General features: G+C 47.6%; 2 protein-coding genes across 2 annotated transcripts; both read right to left on the reverse strand.

Moving 5' to 3' along the window:
- Positions 1-962: 962 nt before the first annotated feature.
- qser1 (glutamine and serine rich 1) lies at positions 963-16,682 on the reverse strand. Its single transcript, XM_064988289.1, is given in 15 exon segments — positions 963-1,252; positions 5,573-5,668; positions 5,909-6,055; positions 6,137-6,234; positions 6,921-7,058; positions 7,221-7,438; positions 7,538-7,671; positions 7,895-8,011; positions 8,316-8,626; positions 8,906-11,569; positions 11,572-12,138; positions 12,141-12,209; positions 12,568-12,717; positions 13,033-13,133; positions 16,283-16,682. Coding segments are annotated over 15 exon segments (5,058 nt in total). The 5' UTR covers positions 16,390-16,682; the 3' UTR covers positions 963-1,111.
- Positions 16,683-16,883: 201 nt separating this feature from the next.
- prrg4 (proline rich Gla (G-carboxyglutamic acid) 4 (transmembrane)) lies at positions 16,884-21,743 on the reverse strand. The gene is made up of 7 exons (XM_064988300.1): positions 21,481-21,743; positions 20,708-20,823; positions 20,421-20,584; positions 20,302-20,329; positions 19,777-19,918; positions 19,209-19,391; positions 16,884-18,659 (listed from the first exon to the last, which is right to left on the reverse strand). Exons 2-7 carry the CDS (start codon positions 20,817-20,819, stop codon positions 18,632-18,634), a joined length of 657 nt encoding a protein of 218 aa, XP_064844372.1. The 5' UTR covers positions 20,820-20,823; positions 21,481-21,743; the 3' UTR covers positions 16,884-18,631.
- Between the last annotated feature and the right edge of the window lie 1,365 nt (positions 21,744-23,108).

Consider the following 23,108-nt stretch of genomic DNA (forward strand, 5'->3'; position numbering starts at 1 on the left):
AAATTTAAAAGCGATGTTCCCGTGTTCGCGGAAACTGCATTCATTGTAAACTCTGCATGTCGGCTCAATCAGTATTTACCTTTAAAATTACGCCACATCGCTGATCTTCAGCGCAATCGATTGAATCGAACCCAAAAGTTTGCTGTAGGTAGTCAAGGGTCTGCTTTCTGATTGGCTGTCCTCTATTTCCTATGCTAATCTCTGCCTATCTAGTGCATGCTCATTGGTTGCGATCTTTCATGATTTGCAAAACAAATACAAAACTACATAAAAAATATATATAACTAGCAAACTGCTAGTGGACCTTTTCATAGACCTATTTTTCTTACTACAAAACCCAGATTGTCCTCGTACTCTGTGGTTTCAGAAGCGTCTAGCCAATCAGGTAGTGCTGAAATGCTGGACCCTCCTCTTCTCATCATGGTGACAGCGCTGATCTCCAGACACCTCTGCTTCCTCTGGTCATCCAGTTAGTAGATTAAAACAGGAGGGCAGGAGGTTGATGCTCTCTGTCAGCTGACTATAGCTCCCCTGCCTCTCTTGTCTGGGCAGGCTATAGGCAGGCCTCTTATTCCATCTCTCTGGGCTGTAAGGAAGACATCTCTGTCGTCCCCCCGTCCCCCCTCACTCTCTCTCTTCACTATAGACCCCTTCCCATCTCTCAGTCTGTTTTAGGCAGACCTCCCCCTATCTGTCCTTCACTCTGTCTCTCTCCCTACATGCTATAGGCAGGCATTTCTCTCCCTCCATCTCTCTGTCCGTGCTATAGGCAGGCATCTCTCTCCCTCCATCTCTCTGTCCGTGCTATAGGCAGGCATCTCTCTCCCTCCATCTCTCTGTCCGTGCTATAGGCAGGCATCTCTCTCCCTCCATCCCTCTTAGTCTGTGCTATAGGCAGGCATCTCTCTCCCTCTCTAGTCTGTGCTATAGGCAGGCCTCTCTCCCTCCAGCTCTCATCTCTCTGTCTGTGCTATAGGCAGGCCTCTCTCCCTCCAGCTCTCTCTCTCTTAGTCTGTGCTACAGGCAGGCCTCTCTCCCTCCAGCTCTCTATCAGTCTGTGCTATAGGCAGGCCTCTCTCCCTCCAGCTCTCTCTCTCCCTCTTAGTCCGTGCTATAGGCAGGCCTGCTGCACCTGGTTGAGGAGCTCTCCGAAGCGGTCGAACAGGCCCTCCACCCAGGCTCCGTTCCTCATGCACAGCTGCACCGTCTCCTCCTGCCCCATGTCACCAGCCTGCACCCGCAATGACGCAATCTGCAACACAGCATCCACAAAACAACCCACACGTCAACCACAAAACAACCCACACGTCTGTGCTATAAAACAACCCACTCAACCACAAAACAACCCACACGTCAACCACTTAACAACCCACATCCAGTCTGTGCCACAAAACAACCCACTCGTCCCCACCAGCTTTCTGTACAGCATTTTGTGACATCAGTCTGTAAAAAGCTTTATAAATACATTTGATTGATTGAGGGACCCGTCTGCAACAGGAGTCTCACTCCTCAGGCCGTTCTCTTCCGTCTGTGCTATAGGCAGGCCTGTCATGGGTTAGAGTTGTGCTCCCCATCCAGCCCTCAGTGCCCAGGGCTCTCCCAGGGCCCGACATATTGCCTGACAAAGGCACAAGCCGCAAACAATTACACATACAGGGGGTTGTTACTGAAGAGAACCTATGTTCAAGACTATTCTAATCTGAACATGACACTCAGTGGTCATTGCTGATACGGCGTCTCCGTTCTGCAGTCAAAACACGTCCGTGCTATAGGGCAACGTGGACCAACTAGACATCTGGCTAGGCCTATTGTTTAGACCTCCGTGGACCAACTAGACATCTGGCTAGGGTGTCTCTTTAGACCTCTTAGTCCGTGGACCATAGGCAGGCATATTGTTTAGACCGAGGGCAACGTGGACCAACTCATCTCTAGTCCCTTAGACCGAGGCAACGTGGACCAACTAGACATCTCTAGGGTGTATTGTTTAGACCGAGGGCAACGTGGACCAACTCATCTGGCTCTTAGTCTGTGCTATAGGCAGGCATCTGGCTAGGGTGTCCCTCCAACTAGACATCTGGCTCTGTATTGTTTAGTCCGTGCCAACTAGACAGGCTAGGCCTATTGTTTAGACCGAGGGCAACGTCCAGCTCAGCTGGCTAGGGTGTATTGTTTAGACCGAGGGCAACGTGGACCAACTAGACAGCTGGCTAGACCGTGGACCAACTAGACAGGCAGGCCTCTCTTTAGACCGAGGGCTCCAACTAGACAGCTGGCTAGGGTGTATTGTTTAGACCGAGCTGTGCTAACTAGGCAGCTGGCTCCGAGGGCCGTCCAACTAGACTGGCTAGGGTGCTATTGTTTAGGCAGGCCAACTCATCTGGCTCCGAGGGCAACGTGGACCAACTAGACATCTGGCTAGGGTGTATTGTTTAGACCGAGGGCAACCAACTCATCTGGCTAGGGTGTATTGTTTAGACCCAACTGGACCAACTAGTCCGTGGCTATAGGCAGGCCTGGACTGACATCTGGCTGGTGTATTGTTTAGGAGCTCGTGGACCAACTAGACATCTGGCTAGGGTGTAACAGGCCCCAACTCCACTGGCCAGGCTCCAACTCATCTGGCATGCACAGCCAACTGACATCTGGCTAGGGTGTATTGTTTAGACCTCCTGCCCCATGTCACCAGCCTGCACCCTGGCAATTGTTTACGCAATCTGCAACACATCTGGCTATCCACAAAACAACCTGGCACAACGTGGACCAACTACTGGCTAGTATTGTTTAACCGACAACGTGGACCAACTAGACATCTGGCTAGGGTCAACCACAAAACAACCTGGCTACACGTTTAGACCACAAAACAGACATCTGGCAGGGTGTATTGTTTAGACCGTCAACCAACTAAATCTGGCTACAACGTGGACCAACTAGACATCTGGCTAGGGTGTATTGTTTAGACCGAACCCACAAGGTGTATTGTTTAGACCGAAACGTGGACCAACTAGACATCTGGCTAATTGTTTAGACCAGGGCAACGTGGACCAACAGACATCTGGCTAGGGTGTATTGTTTAGACCGAGGGCAACGTGGACCAACTACATCTGGCTAGCGTGTATCTTTAGACCGAGGGCAACGTGGACCAGCATCTGGCTATTTTGTTTAGACATCAGCTCTGGCTATGTAAAAAACGGGACTTCTGGCTAGGGTGTATTGTTTACATTTGATTGATTGGCTAGGGTGTATTGTTTAGGACTCCAACTAGACATCTGGCTAACAGGAGTCTCCACTAGACATCTGGCTAGGCCGTATTGTTTAGACCGAGGGCAACGTGGACCAACTTCCTAGGGTGTATTGTGCCAACTACCAACAACCCTGGTGTATTGTTTAGACCGAGGGCAACAACAGTCTGTATGCCTGTCAACTGGGCTAGAGTGTATTGTGACAACCACCAACTAGACATCTGGCCCAGGGCCCCAACTAGACATCTGGCTGGGTGTATTGTTTAGACCCAGGGCCAACTAGACATCTGGCTAGGGTGTATTGTTTAGACCGAGGGCAATTGGACCAACTAGACATCTGGCTAGGGTGTATTGTTTAGACCGACAACGTGGACCAACTAGACATCTGGCTAGGGTGTATTGTTTAGACCGAGGGCAACGTGGACCAACTAGACATCTGGCTAGGGTGTATTGTTTAGACCGAACGACCAACTAGACATCTGGCTATGTATTGTTTAGACCGAGGGCAACGTGGACCAACTAGACATCTGGCTAGGGTGTATTGTGAACATGGACCAACTAGACATCTGGCTAGGTGTATTGTTTAGACCGAGGGCAACGTGGACCAACTAGACATCTGGCTAGGGTGTAAACCGAGGGCAACGTGGACCAACTAGACATCTGGCTAGGTGTATTGTTTAGACCGAGGGCAACGTGGACCAACTAGACATCTGGCTAGGGTGTATTGTTTAGACCGAGGGCAACGTGGACCAACTAGACATCTGGCTAGGGTGTATTGTTTAGACCGAGGGCAACGTGGACCAACTAGACATCTGGCTAGGGTGTTTGTTGACCAACTAGACATCTGGCTAACGTTTAGACCGACCAACTAGACATCTGGCTAGGGTGTATTGTTTAGACCGAGGGCAACGTGGACCAACTAGACATCTGGCTAGGGTGTATTGTTTAGACCGAGGGCAACTGGACCAACTAGACATCTGGCTAGGGTGTATTGTTTAGACCGAGGGCAACGTGGACCAACTAGACATCTGGCTAGGGTGTATTGTTTAGACCGAGGGCAACGTGGACCAACTAGACATCTGGCTAGGGTGTATTGTTTAGACCGAGGGCAACGTGGACCAACTAGACATCTGGCTAGGGTGTATTGTTTAGACCGAGGGCAACGTGGACCAACTAGACATCTGGCTAGGGTGTATTGTTTAGACCGAGGGCAACGTGGACCAACTAGACATCTGGCTAGGGTGTATTGTTTAGACCGAGGGCAACGTGGACCAACTAGACATCTGGCTAGGGTGTATTGTTTAGACCGAGGGCAACGTGGACCAACTAGACATCTGGCTAGGGTGTATTGTTTAGACAAACGTGGACCAACTAGACATCTGGCTAGGGTGTATTGTTTAGACCGAGGGCAACGTGGACCAACTAGACATCTGGCTAGGGTGTATTGTTTAGACCGAGGGCAACGTGGACCAACTAGACATCTGCTAGGTGTATTGTTTATTGACCGGGGCAACGTGGACCAACTAGACATCTGGTTAGTGTGTATTGTTTAGACCGGGGGCAACGTGGACCAACTAGACAGCTGGTTAGTGTGTATTGTTTAGACCGGGGGCAACGTGGACCAACTAGACAGCTGGTTAGTGTGTATTGTTTAGACCGGGGCAACGTGGACCAACTAGACAGCTGGTTAGTGTGTATTGTTTAGACCGAACGGGACCAACTAGACAGCTGGACCAACTAGACAGCTGGTTAGTGTGTATTGTTTAGACCGAGGGCAACGTGGACCAACTAGACAGCTGGTTAGTGTGTATTGTTTAGACCGGGGCAAACTAGACAGCTGGTTAGTGTGTATTGGACCAACTAGACAGCTGGTTAGTGTGTATTGTTTAGACCGAGGGCAACGTGGACCAACTAGACAGCTGGTTAGTGTGTATTGTTTAGACCGGGGGCAACGTGGACCAACTAGACAGCTGGTTAGTGTGTATTGTTTAGACCGAGGGCAACGTGGACCAACTAGACAGCTGGCTTGGGTGTATTGTCCACAGACACACTCCTGTACATGGTCTTCTTCTTAGCATCCCTGAAGTATTCCACCACAGACACACTGGGGCACACACAGTGCACATGCATGCCCCCACTAGGGTGACCACATTTAAAATACCCAAATGTGGGACAACGGGATGACTTTGGGGGACAGTGTAGCCTGGTGGGAGGGAGTTTTAATCTGTTGATAAAATGTGGGACATGATTGTTTGCTTGCAGGACAAAGGACCAACATGCAGGGACATGTGGTCACACTCAGCCAATCACAGAGCCACAGAGTGCTGTCTCACCTCCTCCTGACACATGAGGTATGTGTGGTACTTGTAATGCTGTAGAGAATGGTAGAGGGAGAACCACTGTGGTTTCTGCTGGTCCACTGTGTATTCCTAGAGAGAGAGAACAGAGTTCATTACACTACATTTTCCTAAACACTCCACGCAGACTTCACAGTTTGGTCAAGTAAGCATAAAAAACTAAATGCATTCACATCCAGCAGTCACAGAAACATGTTGCATCAGAGACACAAACTGAGTGCAGGACGCCCTCTACTGGACGAAACCAGAAAGGGCTCCTTCTTTCCCTCTGGCCTGCACTGTAAATAGCAGTGTCAACATAGAGCCTCTTACCAGGGGCAGTTTGCTGGGGGACTTGGAAGGCTTCATGTTCTTCCTGTTGTAGGCCTTCCCACTGAGCCGCACCTTAAAGGCTGGAGTCTCCCCATCCTTGTTGAGCTCTGTTACCACGGAGATCTCTGGGAAGCTGTCCAGCGCAGTCTGAGGACAGAGACAATGTGAGAGGTTAAAGGTTGTTGAGGAAGGCGAGGCCTATATGTATTTTCAGGAGAATGCTAAAACCTTAAAGAGTTGTCCCACTCGTAGTCTGGGCAGCAGGCGTCTCGTGTTGTCCCAGATCATCCCATCCACTCTCTTCATGTGGGGCAGCAACAGCTCATCTGAACCCCAGAAACAACGTGATCAGCTTCCTAAACTCTACAAACACCTTTTCCACTCCCTTCCCCTCTCTCTCTCCCCCCTCAGGTATGCCCGACCTGATTCCTCCTCCGTGTATACACCTGTCTCCGTCCCTAACCCCCCTATGGCAGTCGTTCCCAAATCTTTTTTTAAGGAACTCAGTCCGGCTTTCATGTGACTGTTGAAAGTTGTAACAGTAAAATGCAGAAATTGGGTATTGCATCATCAGTTCCTCTTGTCATGTTAGTCATTATATACCTTAGAGATCTATTTAGAACTTGGCAGAAATGTCTAGAATAACTAACCCATGTTAGCTATCGTTTTATAGCCCATAGATAGTTGTCATTTTTTTCTCACTCAAATATCAAACACATTAGACATGGCAAAATTTATAGAATTGCAAGAAATTTTGATTGAAAAAGCGCACAATTTTCTTTGCACCCCATGACAATGTATAGAAATGCAGGAAATAAGCTTAAAAGCTACAAAAATGTTCTCTCCACCAACAAGAGGGGTGTGAACAGCGCGTGTCATGAACAGCGGTTGTTCCCATAGAAATAGATGTGGCGGGTACGCACACAGGAGGCACACGGTATGTTCAATGCTGGAAGGGGGGCCCGGGGGAACCAACCATCCCCCTCTCCCCCTCTGTTGGGGGTATACCCACCGTTCTCCCTCTCCAGAGCGCTCATCACGTCTGCATCCAGGGCGACGCTGATCAGCAGCTCTACAAAGCTCTTAAACGTCTCCTTCATGGTCCTGGTGTTGAGGAACCGAGAGGAAAACGGCACTGGAGGAGTGAACTCTGAGACAGAGAGAGAAAAGAGAGAGGGAATTAACAGAAGGGGAGAGGGAAGAACAAGAGAGGTAAAACAGCACATAACAGAGGAAGTTGCAGAGCTCCATCAAGTCATCAAACCCATGGGAATGAGCCTAAATGTAGGCCCTCTAAAGCATCAACCCTCACCATCATCTTCAGCCTCATCCTCAGGAGAGGACTCGGAGGGAGACGGAGAGTACTCCTTCCACTTCCTCCTCTTCTTGGGCGGGGGTTCTGCCTTGGTCTTGGGCTGCTTGGTGCGAGGCTTGGACTGGGACTTCTGTGATGTGGGCGTGGCGAGAGGGTCAGAGTTCACTGAGCGGGGAGGAGTCTTCAGACCGAGCAGTGTCTTCGCCTGAGAGCCTCTGGAGGAGAGAATGAAGGTAGAAATGAATGAAACCAGATTGAGAATGATGAAGATGAGACAGATTGAGGTAAATAAGTAGCGGAACAGATATCAGTACCTCATGGAGGACATGGGCTTGCAGCGGGGTTTGCGGTTGCAGACCCGGACATACTCCTTCTTGTTGACCGTGTCCAGGAACTTGACGTATACCCTCCTGTACATGGTCTTAGCGTCACCAAAGTAGCCCAGATACTAGAACGGATGTAGCCACACACAACAGCAGTATTGTGATCTGAACAACAGAGTGGATTCATGTTACTCTGCTTACAGAATAATGTTAAGAATTCAAACTCTATGGGGATTTATACACACACACACTAATCATCATCTGTGAGTGTGTGTGTGTTCATGAGTAGTGTGTGTATGTGCATGCATAGGTGTGTGTGTGTCTAATCAGATGTACACCTGTCCTTACACTGTTAGTGGCTGAGAACACTCTCTTGCTGTCCCTCAGCTCAGGGACAAACTTCTGCAGCAGAGCTTTCTGGACCTTCCAGATGGCTGGGGGTTCCTGTCCGGCTGTCAATGTCACCTACCCAAACCACCACACACACACACACACACACACACACACCACCACAAACCACCACACACACACACACACAAACCACCACACACACACACACACACACACACACACACACACACACACACACACACACACGAGTAGAACAAGTCTCAGCATGGATCAATAGAACAAACCACAGACAGACAAAGAGAGAGAGAGACACAGACACAAATATGTTTTATATATCTGGACTAAATGCATTAGGGGAAAAAAATAAAATGTGAATCTCTGCCAAGGTTTCACACAAATCCCCTCCCATCCCTCCCACCTTCAGGCTCCCTGTGTCCTCGTTTTTGACCACAAACTCGTCCCTCTCGCGGTACATGCCCTCTCCCCCGCTGTCCGACAGTTCTTCGTCCGTCAGTCCTTCTATGGCCACGCTGGTCAGCTGGACGGCCAGCTGGCCTGGGGGCGCCGGTTTCGCCCCCTCCTGCCCCGATGACCCAGTCACCGATGATGACAAGACGGTTGTCGAGGACTCCTTCGGTGCTGCCGTCTGCTGCTCCTGGGCTTTGGAGGCTGAGTGAGGCATGCTGGGAGCCTGGTCTGGCTTCAGGGGAGAGTTGGAGAGTCTGTTGTCTGTTGATGGGGAGAAGAGAGGGAGAAGGGAGAGAAGAGAGGGGATAGAGGTTAGGGTATTAGATGTTAAATGTAACTACTGGAATTAACATGGGTACTAATGAATGCCCTAAGCCATATTTTCCTTAATTTATGAAAATGTTTTTGGAGATAAAAAACAAAGCATTTTATTTAAATGGTATCCATTCAGGGCACAATGCTGTCTCGCACTACACTGATAACTAACAAACCAGATGACTGAATCCTAAGGGCTTGTAAGGGCAGCCCATCCATGTTTACCCGCTTTGTGTGTCCTGTCTGAGGGCTCGTCCAGGGCCGACAGGGCTGAGCTGATGCTGTTCTGGAGGGCCTGGTTCTTTCCAGCGCTGCTCTCATCCTCGTCCGAGCTGAACGATGGCAGTGTCTCCAGGTTCTTCTGGAGCTCTTCCTCCAGACGCTGCTGCTGAGAGCTCGCCGCAACCACAAGGCCCTCATCGCCTATCAACGGGGCTGATGGAGGTTGTATTTTCAGAGGTAGAGGCGGTATGGCGCACAGTGGCCGCTTGGACGAAGCCGAGGGCCTGCGGGAGCGACTGGGGGTCCGTACGGGGGATGAGGAGAAGTGCTGTTTGGGACCTGACTTGAGGAAGTCCAGAAAGGAGCCGATGAAGCCTGTTTTGACCTCTGGCTGTTGCTCCTCCACCTCACGGATCTTCTGCCTCATCCTCTCCTGCTGCTGGTAGCTGTCGTAGGCCGCCTCCGAGGTGGAGGGGGAGCTGGTGGGGTCGCTGCCCCGGGAGTTCTGCCTCTTGGCCTGGACTGTCTTTTTCCTTGGTTGGATGGTCTCTTCCTCTGGAACGGGTGGCTTGGCCGATGCCTTGGAGCGCACCCTCTTTTTGGGGTTGACAAAGCAGTCAGTGGGACACTCGTCAAGGCCGTCTTCTCTCTTGATGGCTTTGGGCCCTTTGGGGTTCTGCTTATTGGCCTTGCCTCTGTTGAGGTTCCCTGAGGGGTCGTACCCCAGGCCAGCCAGGTGGTACTCATTCTCAGAGTGGCCTCCGTTGGGGTTGCCATCGGCCCTGTTGCTAGGGTAAACAGACTGTCCTTTGGGTGAAATGTTGTTTGGCTCGTCTCCGGGCTTCCTAGGCAAACCTTTGTCTGCGCCCATGTCGTGCCTGGGGTCAACTTCAGTGGTGTGTGAGTGTGACATTGAGTACTGTTGCCCCAGATGCCCGTCCCCTTTAGGAAACTGGTGTCTGTCTGAGGTCATAGGAGAGCCATTGAGTGTCAGGGTCATGGTGTTATGGGAGTTAGTGTTGGTGATGATGGAGGTCTGGGAAGATGAAGAGGAGAAACTAGGTGACTGGTGTCTGGTGTCCCCAGTCTGGAAATGACCCTTGGGGTCGGACATGCCACCCTCAGCAGCGCCGGACGTGGCTTTGACAAAGTCCTGCGGCGTGACACCGCAGGCGGCTGCCGTGGCAGCCAGGATGTCATCCACATTGGACAGGATGTTCCTCTCGTCCGCCAGCAGCATGGACTCTGGGAAGCAGATGGAGCTCAGGGCGAAATGGTGCTTGGCGTCCTGCGACTGCTGCTGATTGGTCGACTGGCTGTAAGGGTCTTTTGGCGAAGAGAGGTGCAGTATGGAGGAGTCCGTGATGGTGTTCTGTCCTACTGCCCCAGGCTGGCCCTGGCTGCCATTAAGGCTAACGCTGATCAGATGATCTCCCTCCATGTGAAGGTACTGGACCTGGCCTGACCCCGGTGTCAGCTGCACCTTGGAAGGGTTGAGACCACAGTGGATGAGAGGCTGTTGGATCAGGACCATCTGCTGGTGGTCCCGATTAGGCTCCAGTAGAACCTGAGAGTTGGGGACCCTGATGTACTGGTTCTGGGTGTGGTTCAGGGCAGACTGGGCGTTGGCCTGGTGATTTTGTTGCCGTGGCTCGGGCCCTTTGAGCAGGAGTGAGTGCTGTTTGAGCTCCTCATGGGAAGACATGAGCTGGGCGTTGGTCCTAGTCTTTGGGCCCATGAGCTGGTCTTCAGCTCGCGAGTTGCTCCGGATCACACTCTGAGTGTTGTAACGGTCATCCATTTTGGAGACGACGTAGACCACATTGTCACTGCCCCCCAGGCTGGAGGTTTCTAAAGAGACCTGCTGGAGAGCCTGGAGGTCCTCGATGGGGATCTCTCCTTCCAGTTTCAGTTTGCAGTAGGCTGGCTTTAGGTCCTGTACTGAGGATCTGCAGTTGTTCTGTAAGGCGAGGGGAGGGGCTGAAGAGAAGGGGGTGTAGCCCTGGCCCGATATTGATGTGGGTAACCTCTGGGCGCTGGCGGAGGGGTAGGGGGCGCTGAGGGATTGTCCTGCGGCATAGCTCTGAGACTGAGTGACCGAAGCCTGCCCCTGAGACAGGTAGCTCACGTTAGGGGCACCCTGAGAGTGGCTGGCAGGGGAGCTCTGAGAGGGGTTGCCCAGACACAGGCCCTGAACCTGGGCTCCGTACTGGCCCACATCCTCCTGGTTCTGCCCAGGGCTGGAGCAGTAGACCAGGGACTGACTGACAGATGCTACATTGCCTGAATGGCCAGAGAAGGAGGGCAGAGTCTTATAGAGAGAAGGCCTGAGGAGGTCTGAGGAGGAAGAGGAGTAAGCCTGGGAGGTGATGTAACTCTGAGAGTGGCTGAGAGTGGACAGCAGACTGGGCAGCGGGGCCGATGTGTATGGCTGAGTCTGTTGGTTGGCAATCACCGAACCATGCTTCAACCCAGGCCCCTGCCCTGGGGAGGGGTAGCTCTCTGGAGATCCACCCTGTGACTGGGGTCCGCCATCTGGGGCCAGTTTGGAAGAACAGTCTTTAGTCTTGGCACCCGTGGAGGACGAGCAGTACCCAGAGGGGGAGGGGATGGAGGAGGGGTAGGCCTGAGATTGCACACCCGTCTTAGTCTGCTGCGCACCGTTGACCCCTGGGAGGAGTCCGTCCCCATGGAGGTGCTGCAGGGCACTGTGGCCTGCCTCGAGGGGTCCTGCTGGAAGGAGCCATCCCCCTCCCCGCTGCCTGAGCCGAGGTAGCCCTGCAGGGAATGCTGCAAGCCAGGCAGCTGCTCCGAGACAGCGTGGCTGCTGCTAGAAGGCCTCTGGTGGTGCTTGATCACACTACATTCCCGCTGGAGTGCTCTCTCGATGGAGCCCGAGAAGACGGGCACCCCGTAAGGCTGGGGGGCTGACTGGGTAGCCAAGGGCAGTAGCCCAAACTGGGGCTGCAGGAGGTGGGGGGCCGACTCCTGGGCCGAGCGATATGTGGATGACTGGGGAGGGAGGGCGGTGCCCAGGGAGGGGGTGGGGAGGCGGTCGAAGGCCAGGGAGGTAGGTAGCGTGGCCTGGCTGGGTTTAAGCTGCAGCAGGGGGTCGAGGTGGGAGGAGAGCAGGCCGTTGGTGGAGGTGCTGAAGGCGTGGTCCTGGAGGGCCAGGGAGGGGCTGGTGGCGTAGCTCCGCGAGGGGAAGGCACTAGGGTGCTGATAAGAGGAGAGGGGGCAGGGTAGGGGAATGTGGCGCTGGTAGGAAGGGCACCGGTGAGGAACAGCTCTGTGGTGGGGTTGGCGCCTAAGTGATAAAAAAAGAAAGATGAATAAATATAAATCTTCGGGCAAGTTCACCTCCAAACAAAATACACATTTATACAGACAAAAACAAGCCGCTAACACATGACAGATGAACCAAACATGAGAGGTAGAAAGAGAACAAGGCCAACGAGGTCTAAAATATGAACTGAGAGGAATGAATACAGGTCTCATTTCCCAATTGAAACCATCCTGGTGCCTCAATTCAAAATGTCATTTTCTTTGGAATTCATGACGCACAAAACAATTCATAAATCGACAACAAATAATTCACAACACTCAAAACTGAGTGTGCAAAATGGCAGCCATTTGGTGTGTGTATATACTGTGTGTGGCCTCACCGGTCTGCCACGTGGTGGTCCTAAAGGGGGGGAGCAGAGAGGCCCCGACAGGACCAGCCTGCTGCAGGGCTCTAGACTCCATGGCCGACAGGAAGTTCATGACAGAGGTCTCAGTAGTGTTAGTGCCTGAGTCAAACCCCCCCGACAGACCTGGGAGGGGTAGAAGAAGGGGGAGGCAGTGAAGAGAGACAGCACATGTCATGAGGTTACTGAAGTTTTGTCTAGAAGGGGGATACAGATTGTGTCAAAAATGTACTTTTTCGGAGCAGGTTAGGTGAATTAGGTTAAGAAACGGGTTTGCTGAAAAAATGTCAAATTTGACAAAAGTTGTATCCATCTAGACATGACCGGTTACTGATGCAGGCGCAGTAACATTCTCCTCATGGTCTTCCTCCAATAACAACACAGAGTGGCAGCCCTCCACAGTTCATTAAACAAGTCTCGTAGTCCTTTATTAAATCTTACCTGTGGGGTGATGGGTAGTGGTGTAGGTGGGCAGCTGGGTGCAGGCGTAGGTCTGCCGATGGAGGAGCTCCGACTCCAGGTGTGTGGCACCATAACTGGCACTGCGGAAAGGAACACACACACACACATTTTACACCTTTACTGTGCAACCTCACCATGCCTGAGGCACTAAACCAGACAAGCGTATTCCATACATCAACAACACGGTGTGAGCGCCATCACAACAGCACACTGTGCCCCTGTCAGCCCCCTGGACCTTGCCCTGTCACACAGAGACCCAGACGGTATTTATAGGCCCATGATGCAAGCTTACAAAAGTGTGTCAGGCACAATGGAGGCCCTTAAAAATGTGGTGCAGGACAGGTCTCATTTGATATATAAAAAAAAGTATCTCACCCATTGATAATATTACAATTGACAGTCACATCAGAGGTTATTATTTGTTCAGCATTAGAAACAGAGTTAAACAGATTAGAAAACGATATACGTTGACAGAACTCAAACATGACACATTATTTTTATAGAAACACTAGTATTGATTACAACAGGGTGTCAGACGAGCTCATATGAAGACTGCTGTACTAAACAGGGATCACACACAACATGAGAGCAGACACACTTGTTGTTCCCTGCTCACAGCTGAGCTACCGCAGGGTAACATGCAGCACTATCAACCTGCACTGTCATGAATAGTGTCAGTGTAGCTAGACAACCAGCTGGTGCTCTCTCGTGCCCTTTCCACAGCCCCCCAGAGTGACACAAAGAGACTGGCATGGCCAGAGGTGAATTATTCATGTACACTGTACAGGGGAACCCAAGCAGGGTGAGGAGATTGTTACGTCATAACAGGGGTATGAATGAGAGCTCTGGGATATGTTTATGTCGGCCTCAGTCTTGAAACCTACAAAGGCCTAACCCTCACACAGAAGTGGAGGCAGAAGAACAGAGAGCGAGACTTTTTAAGAAGACAGACGACCTTATGAACCTTGGGTTATATTCGCATCCAATTAAACTTTAATTCCGCACTTTACAATTCACTGGAGCATCAAAACAGCCTTGTCAGTATAAGAACTTGAGAATGAAAGGCCTTGTACAAACAGCTAGCTAGCTACTACTTTCCATCAAAACATGTGGTAAAAACAACTAGGGCCGGTACGATATAATACTCATTAGTATCTTGACAAGGAAACAAAACCCGAAGCAGATTTCACTTTTTTAGGAAAACAGTCCTAATGTTGGAAGCAAACATTGTCATCCAGAGTCACAGTTATATATTTTCCATCTGTAGTACCAAAGAGTTGTCTGCTTCATGTTTTTATTTTTGCTATCAAAGAAATATTGTTATACTGATATCGTCACAAGTCAAAGGTAAATTCCCTGAGTTGATTCTCACTGATCAGTTTGGAGGAACCAACCAAAACACTGATTCTCACTGATCAGTTTGGAGGAACCAACCAAAACGCTGATTCTCATTGATCAGTTTGGAGGAACCAACCAAAACGCTGGTGCTTTCACACAGACAAGAGAAAGTGATACGGTCAGGAAGACATTATCGCACTCAGGGATGATGAGGAGGTGGTGATCTCCACCTCCTCCCTGAGTGGGATAGTGTGTTTTCTAGAGTGAATCCACCGTTCTCTCTAAAGACAGACGCTGGCCAAGTCCTTTTTCCTGGAGGTTAGAACAGTAACAGGGACAATGAGCAGTTGGAGAGAGAACTCAGGAACAGGCTTCAAGCATGTTCAGTCTAGCCTACTTTCATGCTTCAAGCATGTTCAGTCTAGCCTACTTTCATGCTTCAAGCATGTTCAGTCTAGCCTACTTTCATAATGTAATGACATAGCACTAGTATGAACAGCTTCACCGTAAAAAAAAAACTAAAAACTGTTTTAAAACCCACCTGTCTGATATGCTACCTTCCCTGATTTAACTGACCTACCTCTAAAACTGTTCAACTAAACATGTGCTGGTGAGTAACTTAAAACAAGACCCCACGCTCCCCCCTAAGTGTGTCAATCTCAGTTTCCCTCCATAACCTGTGAAGTGACTGATCTCTAACCTTGCTCTCCCTTTACTTCTCCCTGTCTCCTCAGACCCTGGGGGTGGGAGGAGGAGGGTGGGTGGCACAGCCCCCCAGAGGCACTGTGTGGGGCTCCACAGTTCATGTCTGGACAGAGATTCCCACTCACACCACTAACGAGGGCTCCTCTCTTCATCCAGATGGAAATGAGTTGAAGAGCCCAGTTTGCCAAGACGAGAGATATGATTCTGTCAAATGTTTTTCAACTTAATGTCAGAAAACAGGTAGTTAAGGTTTAGCTAAAGACAACCTCAATATCCACATATCTGATCAACTGTTACAGCACGGACTAACTTCATTTTGTCTCTCGCTGTGTGTCTGTACTCAGCAGATACTATAACTAGGGCAGCTGGTGTCCCACATTTTCAGCGCTATCCATTTATAAAACAGGATATTTTCACAGGCAATTCAGGTTAACTCCACACAGAGAGTTGACAAAAAAAAATACACATTATCAACCACACCACTGAGCCTCCCAAATATACATGTGACAAGCACGACTTTCATATTCATCATTTTGTGCAATGGTCAAATGACAGCGATGCTCTGAAGAAGTAAACATTCAGAGTTGACCACGATGTAGACGTCAGACAGCTGTCAACAAACTGTACAAAACACCAGTCTTTCTGTGACTTCACTTTCAGTCAAAACACAATCCAACCAGTCAAGCTACTTCCTAAAATTTGAGACCATGTCAATGATCAGTTTATCAGCGAATTAAACAACTCGGATTTGACAACCTTACGCGCAACAACGTATCTAGCTAGCTATGCAAATATCAGTACATCAGTGTGACTAAGCGGATCTGTCTGGCGACTTCTTTCCTAGTTAAAGATGCTTCATTCTAAGCGATCGAATAATTGATTGAACGATTCGACATAATTGCATTCTTGCATGTAGATAGTTAATTGTGCATATTGACAATTAACATGCAACATAGCTACGTAGCTGATGGCGTGCTACAGAATTTAGGGGTGTCCAACATTTCCAAAACACTGTTCAATGAGTGATCAGTAACTTTATATTCATATGTCAAGCCCTCGACCCAATTGTTCCATAACACGACGCGTTAACTTTAAAAGCTCGTCACATTTCTGTTTGTTGTGCTAGGCCTTCCATCACCGGAATTTTCCGTGAAAGGTGACCCGCCCTCTCCTTCATCTCATTTACCTTGGCTTTATGCTTGCGGTGCTCCGCTCATAGGCCCAGGCTACGGTCTGTGCTGGTGGAGCCAGCGGGTCTGCGAAACTGGAATTCGGGTAATTCCGGTCCATCATCCGTCGAAGGCTGGGAGTGATGCACTTCCCCGATGGCGCTTTGTGAAGCAGTAGGCACACATACGAGCGCGGCGCCGGACAAAACAATCACATTCTCCCGGACCATAGATTACTAGGCGCCGTCAAGTTAAGCTGTTTAGTCCTGAAACTTTATAACCGCTTCTCTTTAGCATGAGGTTATGATGATAATCATTGTTCGTTTTCCTTAATCAAAAACTGTGCAGGCACTGCATGGTGGTTTGGTACTTGGATCAGGTCCCCATGTTGGTTTATTTCCCATGATGCACCGCCAACCCTGCTAGAGTTGGAAGAGTTCTTTCTCATAATTTTCCTTCAGTATAATAATGGAGCAATATTTCTTTCTGTGAAATGTTTTTACCTGTCTGAAATGACATCAATAGTCAGTCATATCACTCACTGATCGTATATTTTTAACACGACCTTTGCACAGACTTTTTTTTAACCTTTGCACGGTCACAGAATTATGTAAGAAATCATATTTGCAGACAATTTAATGATCAAAATAATGACCGCTTTTGGTTTTGCTGTAAACATTAACACTTCACCATTCAAACATTCTTCAGAGAGACAAGACAATCATTCAAATGTCAATTTATGAAATGATCCTCTGACAGTTAACATGTTTCATAGACTTAAAGTACACAATCAGTCAAACCAGCATCATCAGCACACATACAGCACATTGTCCCATGATGTCAACCTCACCATTGACATCATTCCTAGATGTATGTGTCACTATACCTCCTCATCCTTCCAGAAGTCATGCTCAGATGTGAGCAGTATTAATTCAGTATCCTATTTTACAAATGAATGGGTAAAGAACCAGCCCACTCCTCAACAGTGTCCAGAAATAAACACAGAATTATCCCAACCTGTGGTTGTAAAACCCTAAAAGAAAGTGCACCCTGTTATGACAATTTAACAGGCACTTCATTAAATATCATGGATAGGTTTCTTCTTCATTAATGAATAGCTTCAGAAAAGAGCAAAGACTTCCTGTGACACTCATAATAGCATAGCATGTGATCCGTGCTTGACGTGGGCAGGAGCTCACCGGAACTGAGTACTGGCACCAACAATGTTCTACTGCACCGCTTATAGAATATTAGCTCAAAAGTATTGCAGAGCTCCTGCACAGACATACATATATATATATATATATATAAAAAATTTAAACAACAGTACAGGTAAATGAGTACCGGCATGTACAGTATTTCAGTCCAAGTCAAGCACTGAGTGTGATGTCATCAAACTCACAGTCTACTTGAGCAGTTACAACACGTACAGCGAGCGCTGAAAGTATTGGAACAGTGACACATTCTGTCTATATACTTTGGTTTTGAAGTGATACGACTAGGAGGTTAAAGTGCCGACTGGCAGCTTTAATTTGAGGGTATTTTCATCTATATTGGCCCAACCGTTTCGAAATTACAGCAACTTTTTACATGCCGCCCCCCCCCCCTATTTTAGGGGACCAAAAGTATTGAGACAAACAGATGCACAAATATCATACCCCCAAGACATGCTAATCTCTCACCATTACAATAACAGGGGGGGACACAAGTCTGTCCTAACACTATGCTCATATTGTGTTATTAACCAACAGGTTACAGTAGTAGGCAGACTTGTGTGTATACCACAGGCTGGTGGCACCTTAACTGGGGCGGAAGGGCCCGTGGTAATGGCTGGAGTGAATCAGTGGAATGATATTAAACATGGTTCCATGTGCTTGATGCCATTCCATTCAGGCCGTTCCAGCTATTATTATGATCCGTCCTCCCCTCAGCAGTATACTCAATACGGTTTCTCATGCTTCATTTTCCATTCATAAAAGCAGAGCAGTTGACAGGTTACAGTTACACTAAGATATATCATGTCAATTATTACCTCACTAGTTGTTATGGGTTAAAGCAGGTCCAACTCAAAAGTGAGGAATAAAGTGATGAGGAATAAATCAATTTTGGCACATGCAGAAGAATTGCTAAACATTTGTACAAATAGATAAATATGCTAAACATCTCGAATTGCAGGTAATGGAAGAGGTAAAGAGGTAATCAGTCACACAGATCTACAATTATCACAAGGTATTACAATCCAATAAAATCACATCTTGAACATGCACGGTAAGAGAACAACCATGTAAAGTAAATAGATCTAAACCTCTTTTGTAGCATTTGATGATGCTCAATATGGAGACATTCATTCAGCGAGGTCAAAGGTGCTATCGTCGAATACTTCCAGGTTGAGACCTGTGGGAAAGAAACAACAAAGTAAACATGTTGTTCACCTAACAAGGCAAGGTTAGAAAGATCCCTACTGTCTATACATCAAAATAATAAAACAAAAATTGTACAAAAAATGTTTTGAAAAATATTTTAAAGTATGAACATTTTTGTAGTTATAATTCAATTCAGATAGGTAGAGCAAGTTTTGGGGGTATGTGTAACAGTGTTGGTTGCGTCAATCTCCTTCCCACAACCTGGGCTCGAACCAGGGAGGACACTGAACCCATGGACAACTGTTACCCACAAAGCATCATTACCTGTCACTCAACAAAAGCAGTGGCCCTTGCAGAGCAAAGGAAACAACCAGCTCAAGGTCACAGAGCGAGTGATATCACCGATTGAACACTAGTAGCCCGCACAGCTAACTATGTAGCCATTTTACTTATTCTCAACTAGCCTACCTGGTTAAATAAAGGTGAAATAATAATTTATTTTTTAAACTCCCCTTTGACCTCCTCTGCAGCAACCGGCACAATCGTGTGCGTGTGTGTACATGAGCATGTGTGTGTATACCCAGGGTAAGGAGGAGGTGGGGCGTCGTGCGTTCCGGATTTGCCGATGGCGTCCTCATAGGAGGGCAGGCCTGGGGGGTCAATCTCCTCTGGCGGGGGCAGGAACACAGGCTGCAGAGAGACCTCATCCAGTCTCCGCATGATCAGCGAGGCATTACTGCGCCTTGGACGCACCCTAACAGAGCTGGAAGAGACAGTCAGGAATGATGCAGTATCCCTTTGAAGAATGTGTGCGTATATACACACACACACACACACAAACACACACACACTTTACCCCTATCTACATATTACCTCAATTACCTCGACTAACCTGTAACACTGCACATTGATCCACCTATATATAGCGTCGTTATTTAAAAAAATGTTTTACTTTATTTCGCAAATATTTTCCTCAACCCTTATTTTTCTTAAAACTGCATGGTTGGTTAAGGGCTTGTAAGTAAGCATAAGTAAAGTCTACACCTGTTGTATTCGGCGCATGTGACAAATAACATTTGATCTTATTCAAACTATTGATCCAGCGACCACTGTCATTCAGTCAACATAATGCCCCTCATCTAACTCACCCTGCACGTGAGAGGTTATCCTTACAACTCCCCTTGCAGAAGTACCAGACCAACAGGCCGAAGATGACGATGGCCACCCCTGCCGCGATCAGACCCACAAGCAGGGCAGTCACATCCAGCCGCGATGGCCGCGTATCCTCATCTGTAGGATCACACAAAAACAACCAACTGAAGTATTTTTAAATATGCTGCTAACTCTCCCAACTCTCCTTAAGAGTCACAGTGTTTGGTGCTTTTTTGAAACTATACTGTAACCAGGTTTCTCTCCAGCCGTCCTGTAACATTTATGGACTAATAAACCTGCCATGGAGAAAGTAAACTGACTGCAGAACTTAAGGGCCTGAGTTGAACCGCTGGGCTATAGGCTGCATTAGGTTTAGCATTTCGTCCTCCTGATTGAGGGTGTCTTCCGCCACCCTGTACCCATCAGTGTAGTTAGAAAAGTCTGTGCGATTAGTAGTAGTACAATGGAAAATAGTTGACCTGCGACATACATGTAGATATACTGAGCCATACTTCTCTTACCCTCGGTGTACTTTTTCCAGAAGTCATCCTGCGGAGTTACATAAAGACAACATCAGGTTGTGGTCATGAGACTGGGCCTACCACACATTCTGCCTGAACACCATCTCAGCATCACTTACAGTCTGAGGGACATTTTCAAAGACCTCTCGTGCTTCCTCGTAGCTGCAGACTTCTTCAAAGCACTCCCTCTCCAAATTCCCAGGAGTGAAGAGCTCAAAGTCAAATCGGTTGGCCAATAGATGGCGTCCTAAGAATGCATTTGCCTGCTCCTCTTGCACGAAAACTAAGGGACTCAATCACATGAGTGGAACAAAATGATGCAAACTTTTAAACACAATACTTTAATACCATAATTTAGGAATATAACAACATTCTATTTGAAGATGTTTGGACACTCATGTCTCACCTTCTTTTGACTGGTCCTCTGTCCCTGTGGTGTGTAATAACTTTCTCATACAAGCAAAGTTTCCACAGGGAAGCAGTTGATACAGTATGAATAAATGCAAAAGCATCGCCATTCACCTGTGGATAATGATTTGAGCATAGGTCAGAGATTAGATAAGAAGTTACAACGTGCATTTCACAAGTTAGTGACAACAAGACACACCCAGTTTTCACCAGAAAGCTGTTCAGAAGCCTATACAGTTTATCTGTTGATTGCTTAGCAATTCTTTCCTTAAAAACGTGATTTTTAATTTTACACCTTAAATTGTTCACACTGAAACGTCACTTTTTGGGCGACCCGACCAAATTCGTATATAAAGTATGAATTGTAGATCTGTAATTCTCATTGAAAGCAAGTCTAATAAGCGGTAGATCTGTTCTATGTGCTTTATTTATATGCTTCCTGTTCTTAAAAATGTCGTTTTTTTAACTCTTTTACTTTAGGTTTCGTACACCAGCTTCAAACAGCTGAAAATACAATATTTTTGGTTATGTAAATGATATTTCACAGCGGTTTAGATGATACAATGATTCTCCACACTATACATGGCGAACTATTAGAATTTTAGCAACAAGGAAATGGCAGAGCAATTTCTACATAGTGCACCTTTAACTTTAAAACGTGTAAAATCCAAGAAGAGTGGAAGAAAACAGGCTACTGCACGAAAGGAAGTTACTGAGCAGGTATGAATGACATTGATTGTTGACAGGTGAAACTGAAATGAAACCACCTACCTTGAACGTTCGCCGATAACAGCTGTGTTTGATGTTATATTTCCTTTTAAAAACACTCAGAACACGTATCGTCAATAATCAACAACACCGCATTACAAAATATTATAATTCGTTAAATCAATACAAGTGGAATATTCCAGGAAGCGCGAGGTTTCTGTTTACTCGCAACACATTTTTTTTACATTTTCTTTTACTCCCAAGAACTGTGAGCTCACCTCCTGTTCTGTAGTAACCTACCTGTACAGACCTGACTAATCAAGCTTTTCACCTGGATACACTGATCTACAGTTCAGTAAAAACACAAGGTGGCACTTGAAACCACTAAACAAGAGAGAATCGCCACAGGAGTGAATCAAGTAGAGTAGTAGACTTCCCAGAGCTTTTAAAAATGTCTACTTTACATTTAGCTTAGAACAAATGAACAGACATATTATTAATTGAAAGGGATATGCCTACTCATGCTCCACTGTCGAAACAGGCACGTCACAATCAGGGAAGTGTGGGAACTAATGGATGTCATTGTGGCTAAAAAATACCATGTAATGTCACACCAAAACATGAAATCACATTCTACTGTAAGGCCTGGTTTCCACTCTCAATTTACCTTTGTTGTAATATTTATTTAAAAGAAAACACAAGTCCATATCTAAGAGAGGCCAGAGGCATATATTGTACTAAACATTGTATTACACGTTGTAGAAAGGGAAACATGTCCTCTCTGAATCTAACGGATGTGTCCCAGTTTTCCACAAGACCTGTTCAAGTGACGCACATTTCCTTTTGCGACCATGACGTCATGGCCTGGATTCTTAATGTGTCTGCCTCGCGACCTGTCTCAGCAAATTGACCTTTATCCCTGAGACTTACTGGGATTGACTAGGATAGCCGAGTTTAACGACCTCTTAATGGGAAAAAAACCTGTGCATGTAATATTTCACCCCAAATGGCTAAACATTTTATCCAGAGTGCTCTTTGTGGTATCCACAAAGCTGCCTCTGCCCTTTCAATATGAGTGTATAAATTAGCCAGGTTAAAACCCACAGGTTCATGCTCCTCTCAGCACACAGAAGAGCAGAGGTGTGTGTTCTCGATAAGACAACCTTCCTTGTGCCACTCTGTCATAAAAGATCCCTGTCACAACAGCAACCCCCAAGACTCGCTACAAACGTATCACAAACCCCAAAGACACGCTTGTAACGTGTTAGTGTTATTATCAGAGCAAATAGCCTGCTCCTGCCAGGTCAACACTCCTGTCAGTGTCCTTACACTTGTGTTTGTCTTGTGCACTCTGTCTAAATAGGGTTATCTCCATCATGGGTGCAAGGCCACTATTTATGTAAAGTAGTGATATGGTAGTGATATGGCGAGAGAGAGAGACATGCATAAAGAGAGAGATGGTGCTAATTGAAAGTTAATAGGATGTCTTGTCCTGTGCTCTGCTGTGTGTCTGGACACTGTCACAGCTTTAGATTTGCTATAAGGAATGTTCATACACAGAATGAAAGGCTGATGCAAAAGTGAAATTCCTGACTTATCTGGTGTCTGACGCTAGATGATATTACAGAAAGGCTTTAAACATCCACTCTGGGGCAAGGCTGTGATGATTGAGCACCCTGCTCTGGAAAAGG

The sequence above is a fragment of the Oncorhynchus masou genome, chromosome 2 (genome assembly GCF_036934945.1).
Source record: "Oncorhynchus masou masou isolate Uvic2021 chromosome 2, UVic_Omas_1.1, whole genome shotgun sequence".
Taxonomy (NCBI): Eukaryota; Metazoa; Chordata; class Actinopteri; order Salmoniformes; family Salmonidae; genus Oncorhynchus; species Oncorhynchus masou.

Coding starts and splice junctions, on each gene's coding strand:
- prrg4 (XM_064988300.1), bottom strand. CDS start 20,819: ATGGCGATGCTTTTGCATTTATTCATACTGTATCAACTGCTTCCCTGT. Junction 20,585..20,707: donor AGAGGACCAGTCAAAAGAAG/GTGAGACATGAG, acceptor TGAGTCCCTTAG/TTTTCGTGCAAGAGGAGCAG. Junction 19,392..19,776: donor GATAACCTCTCACGTGCAGG/GTGAGTTAGATG, acceptor TGTCTCTTCCAG/CTCTGTTAGGGTGCGTCCAA.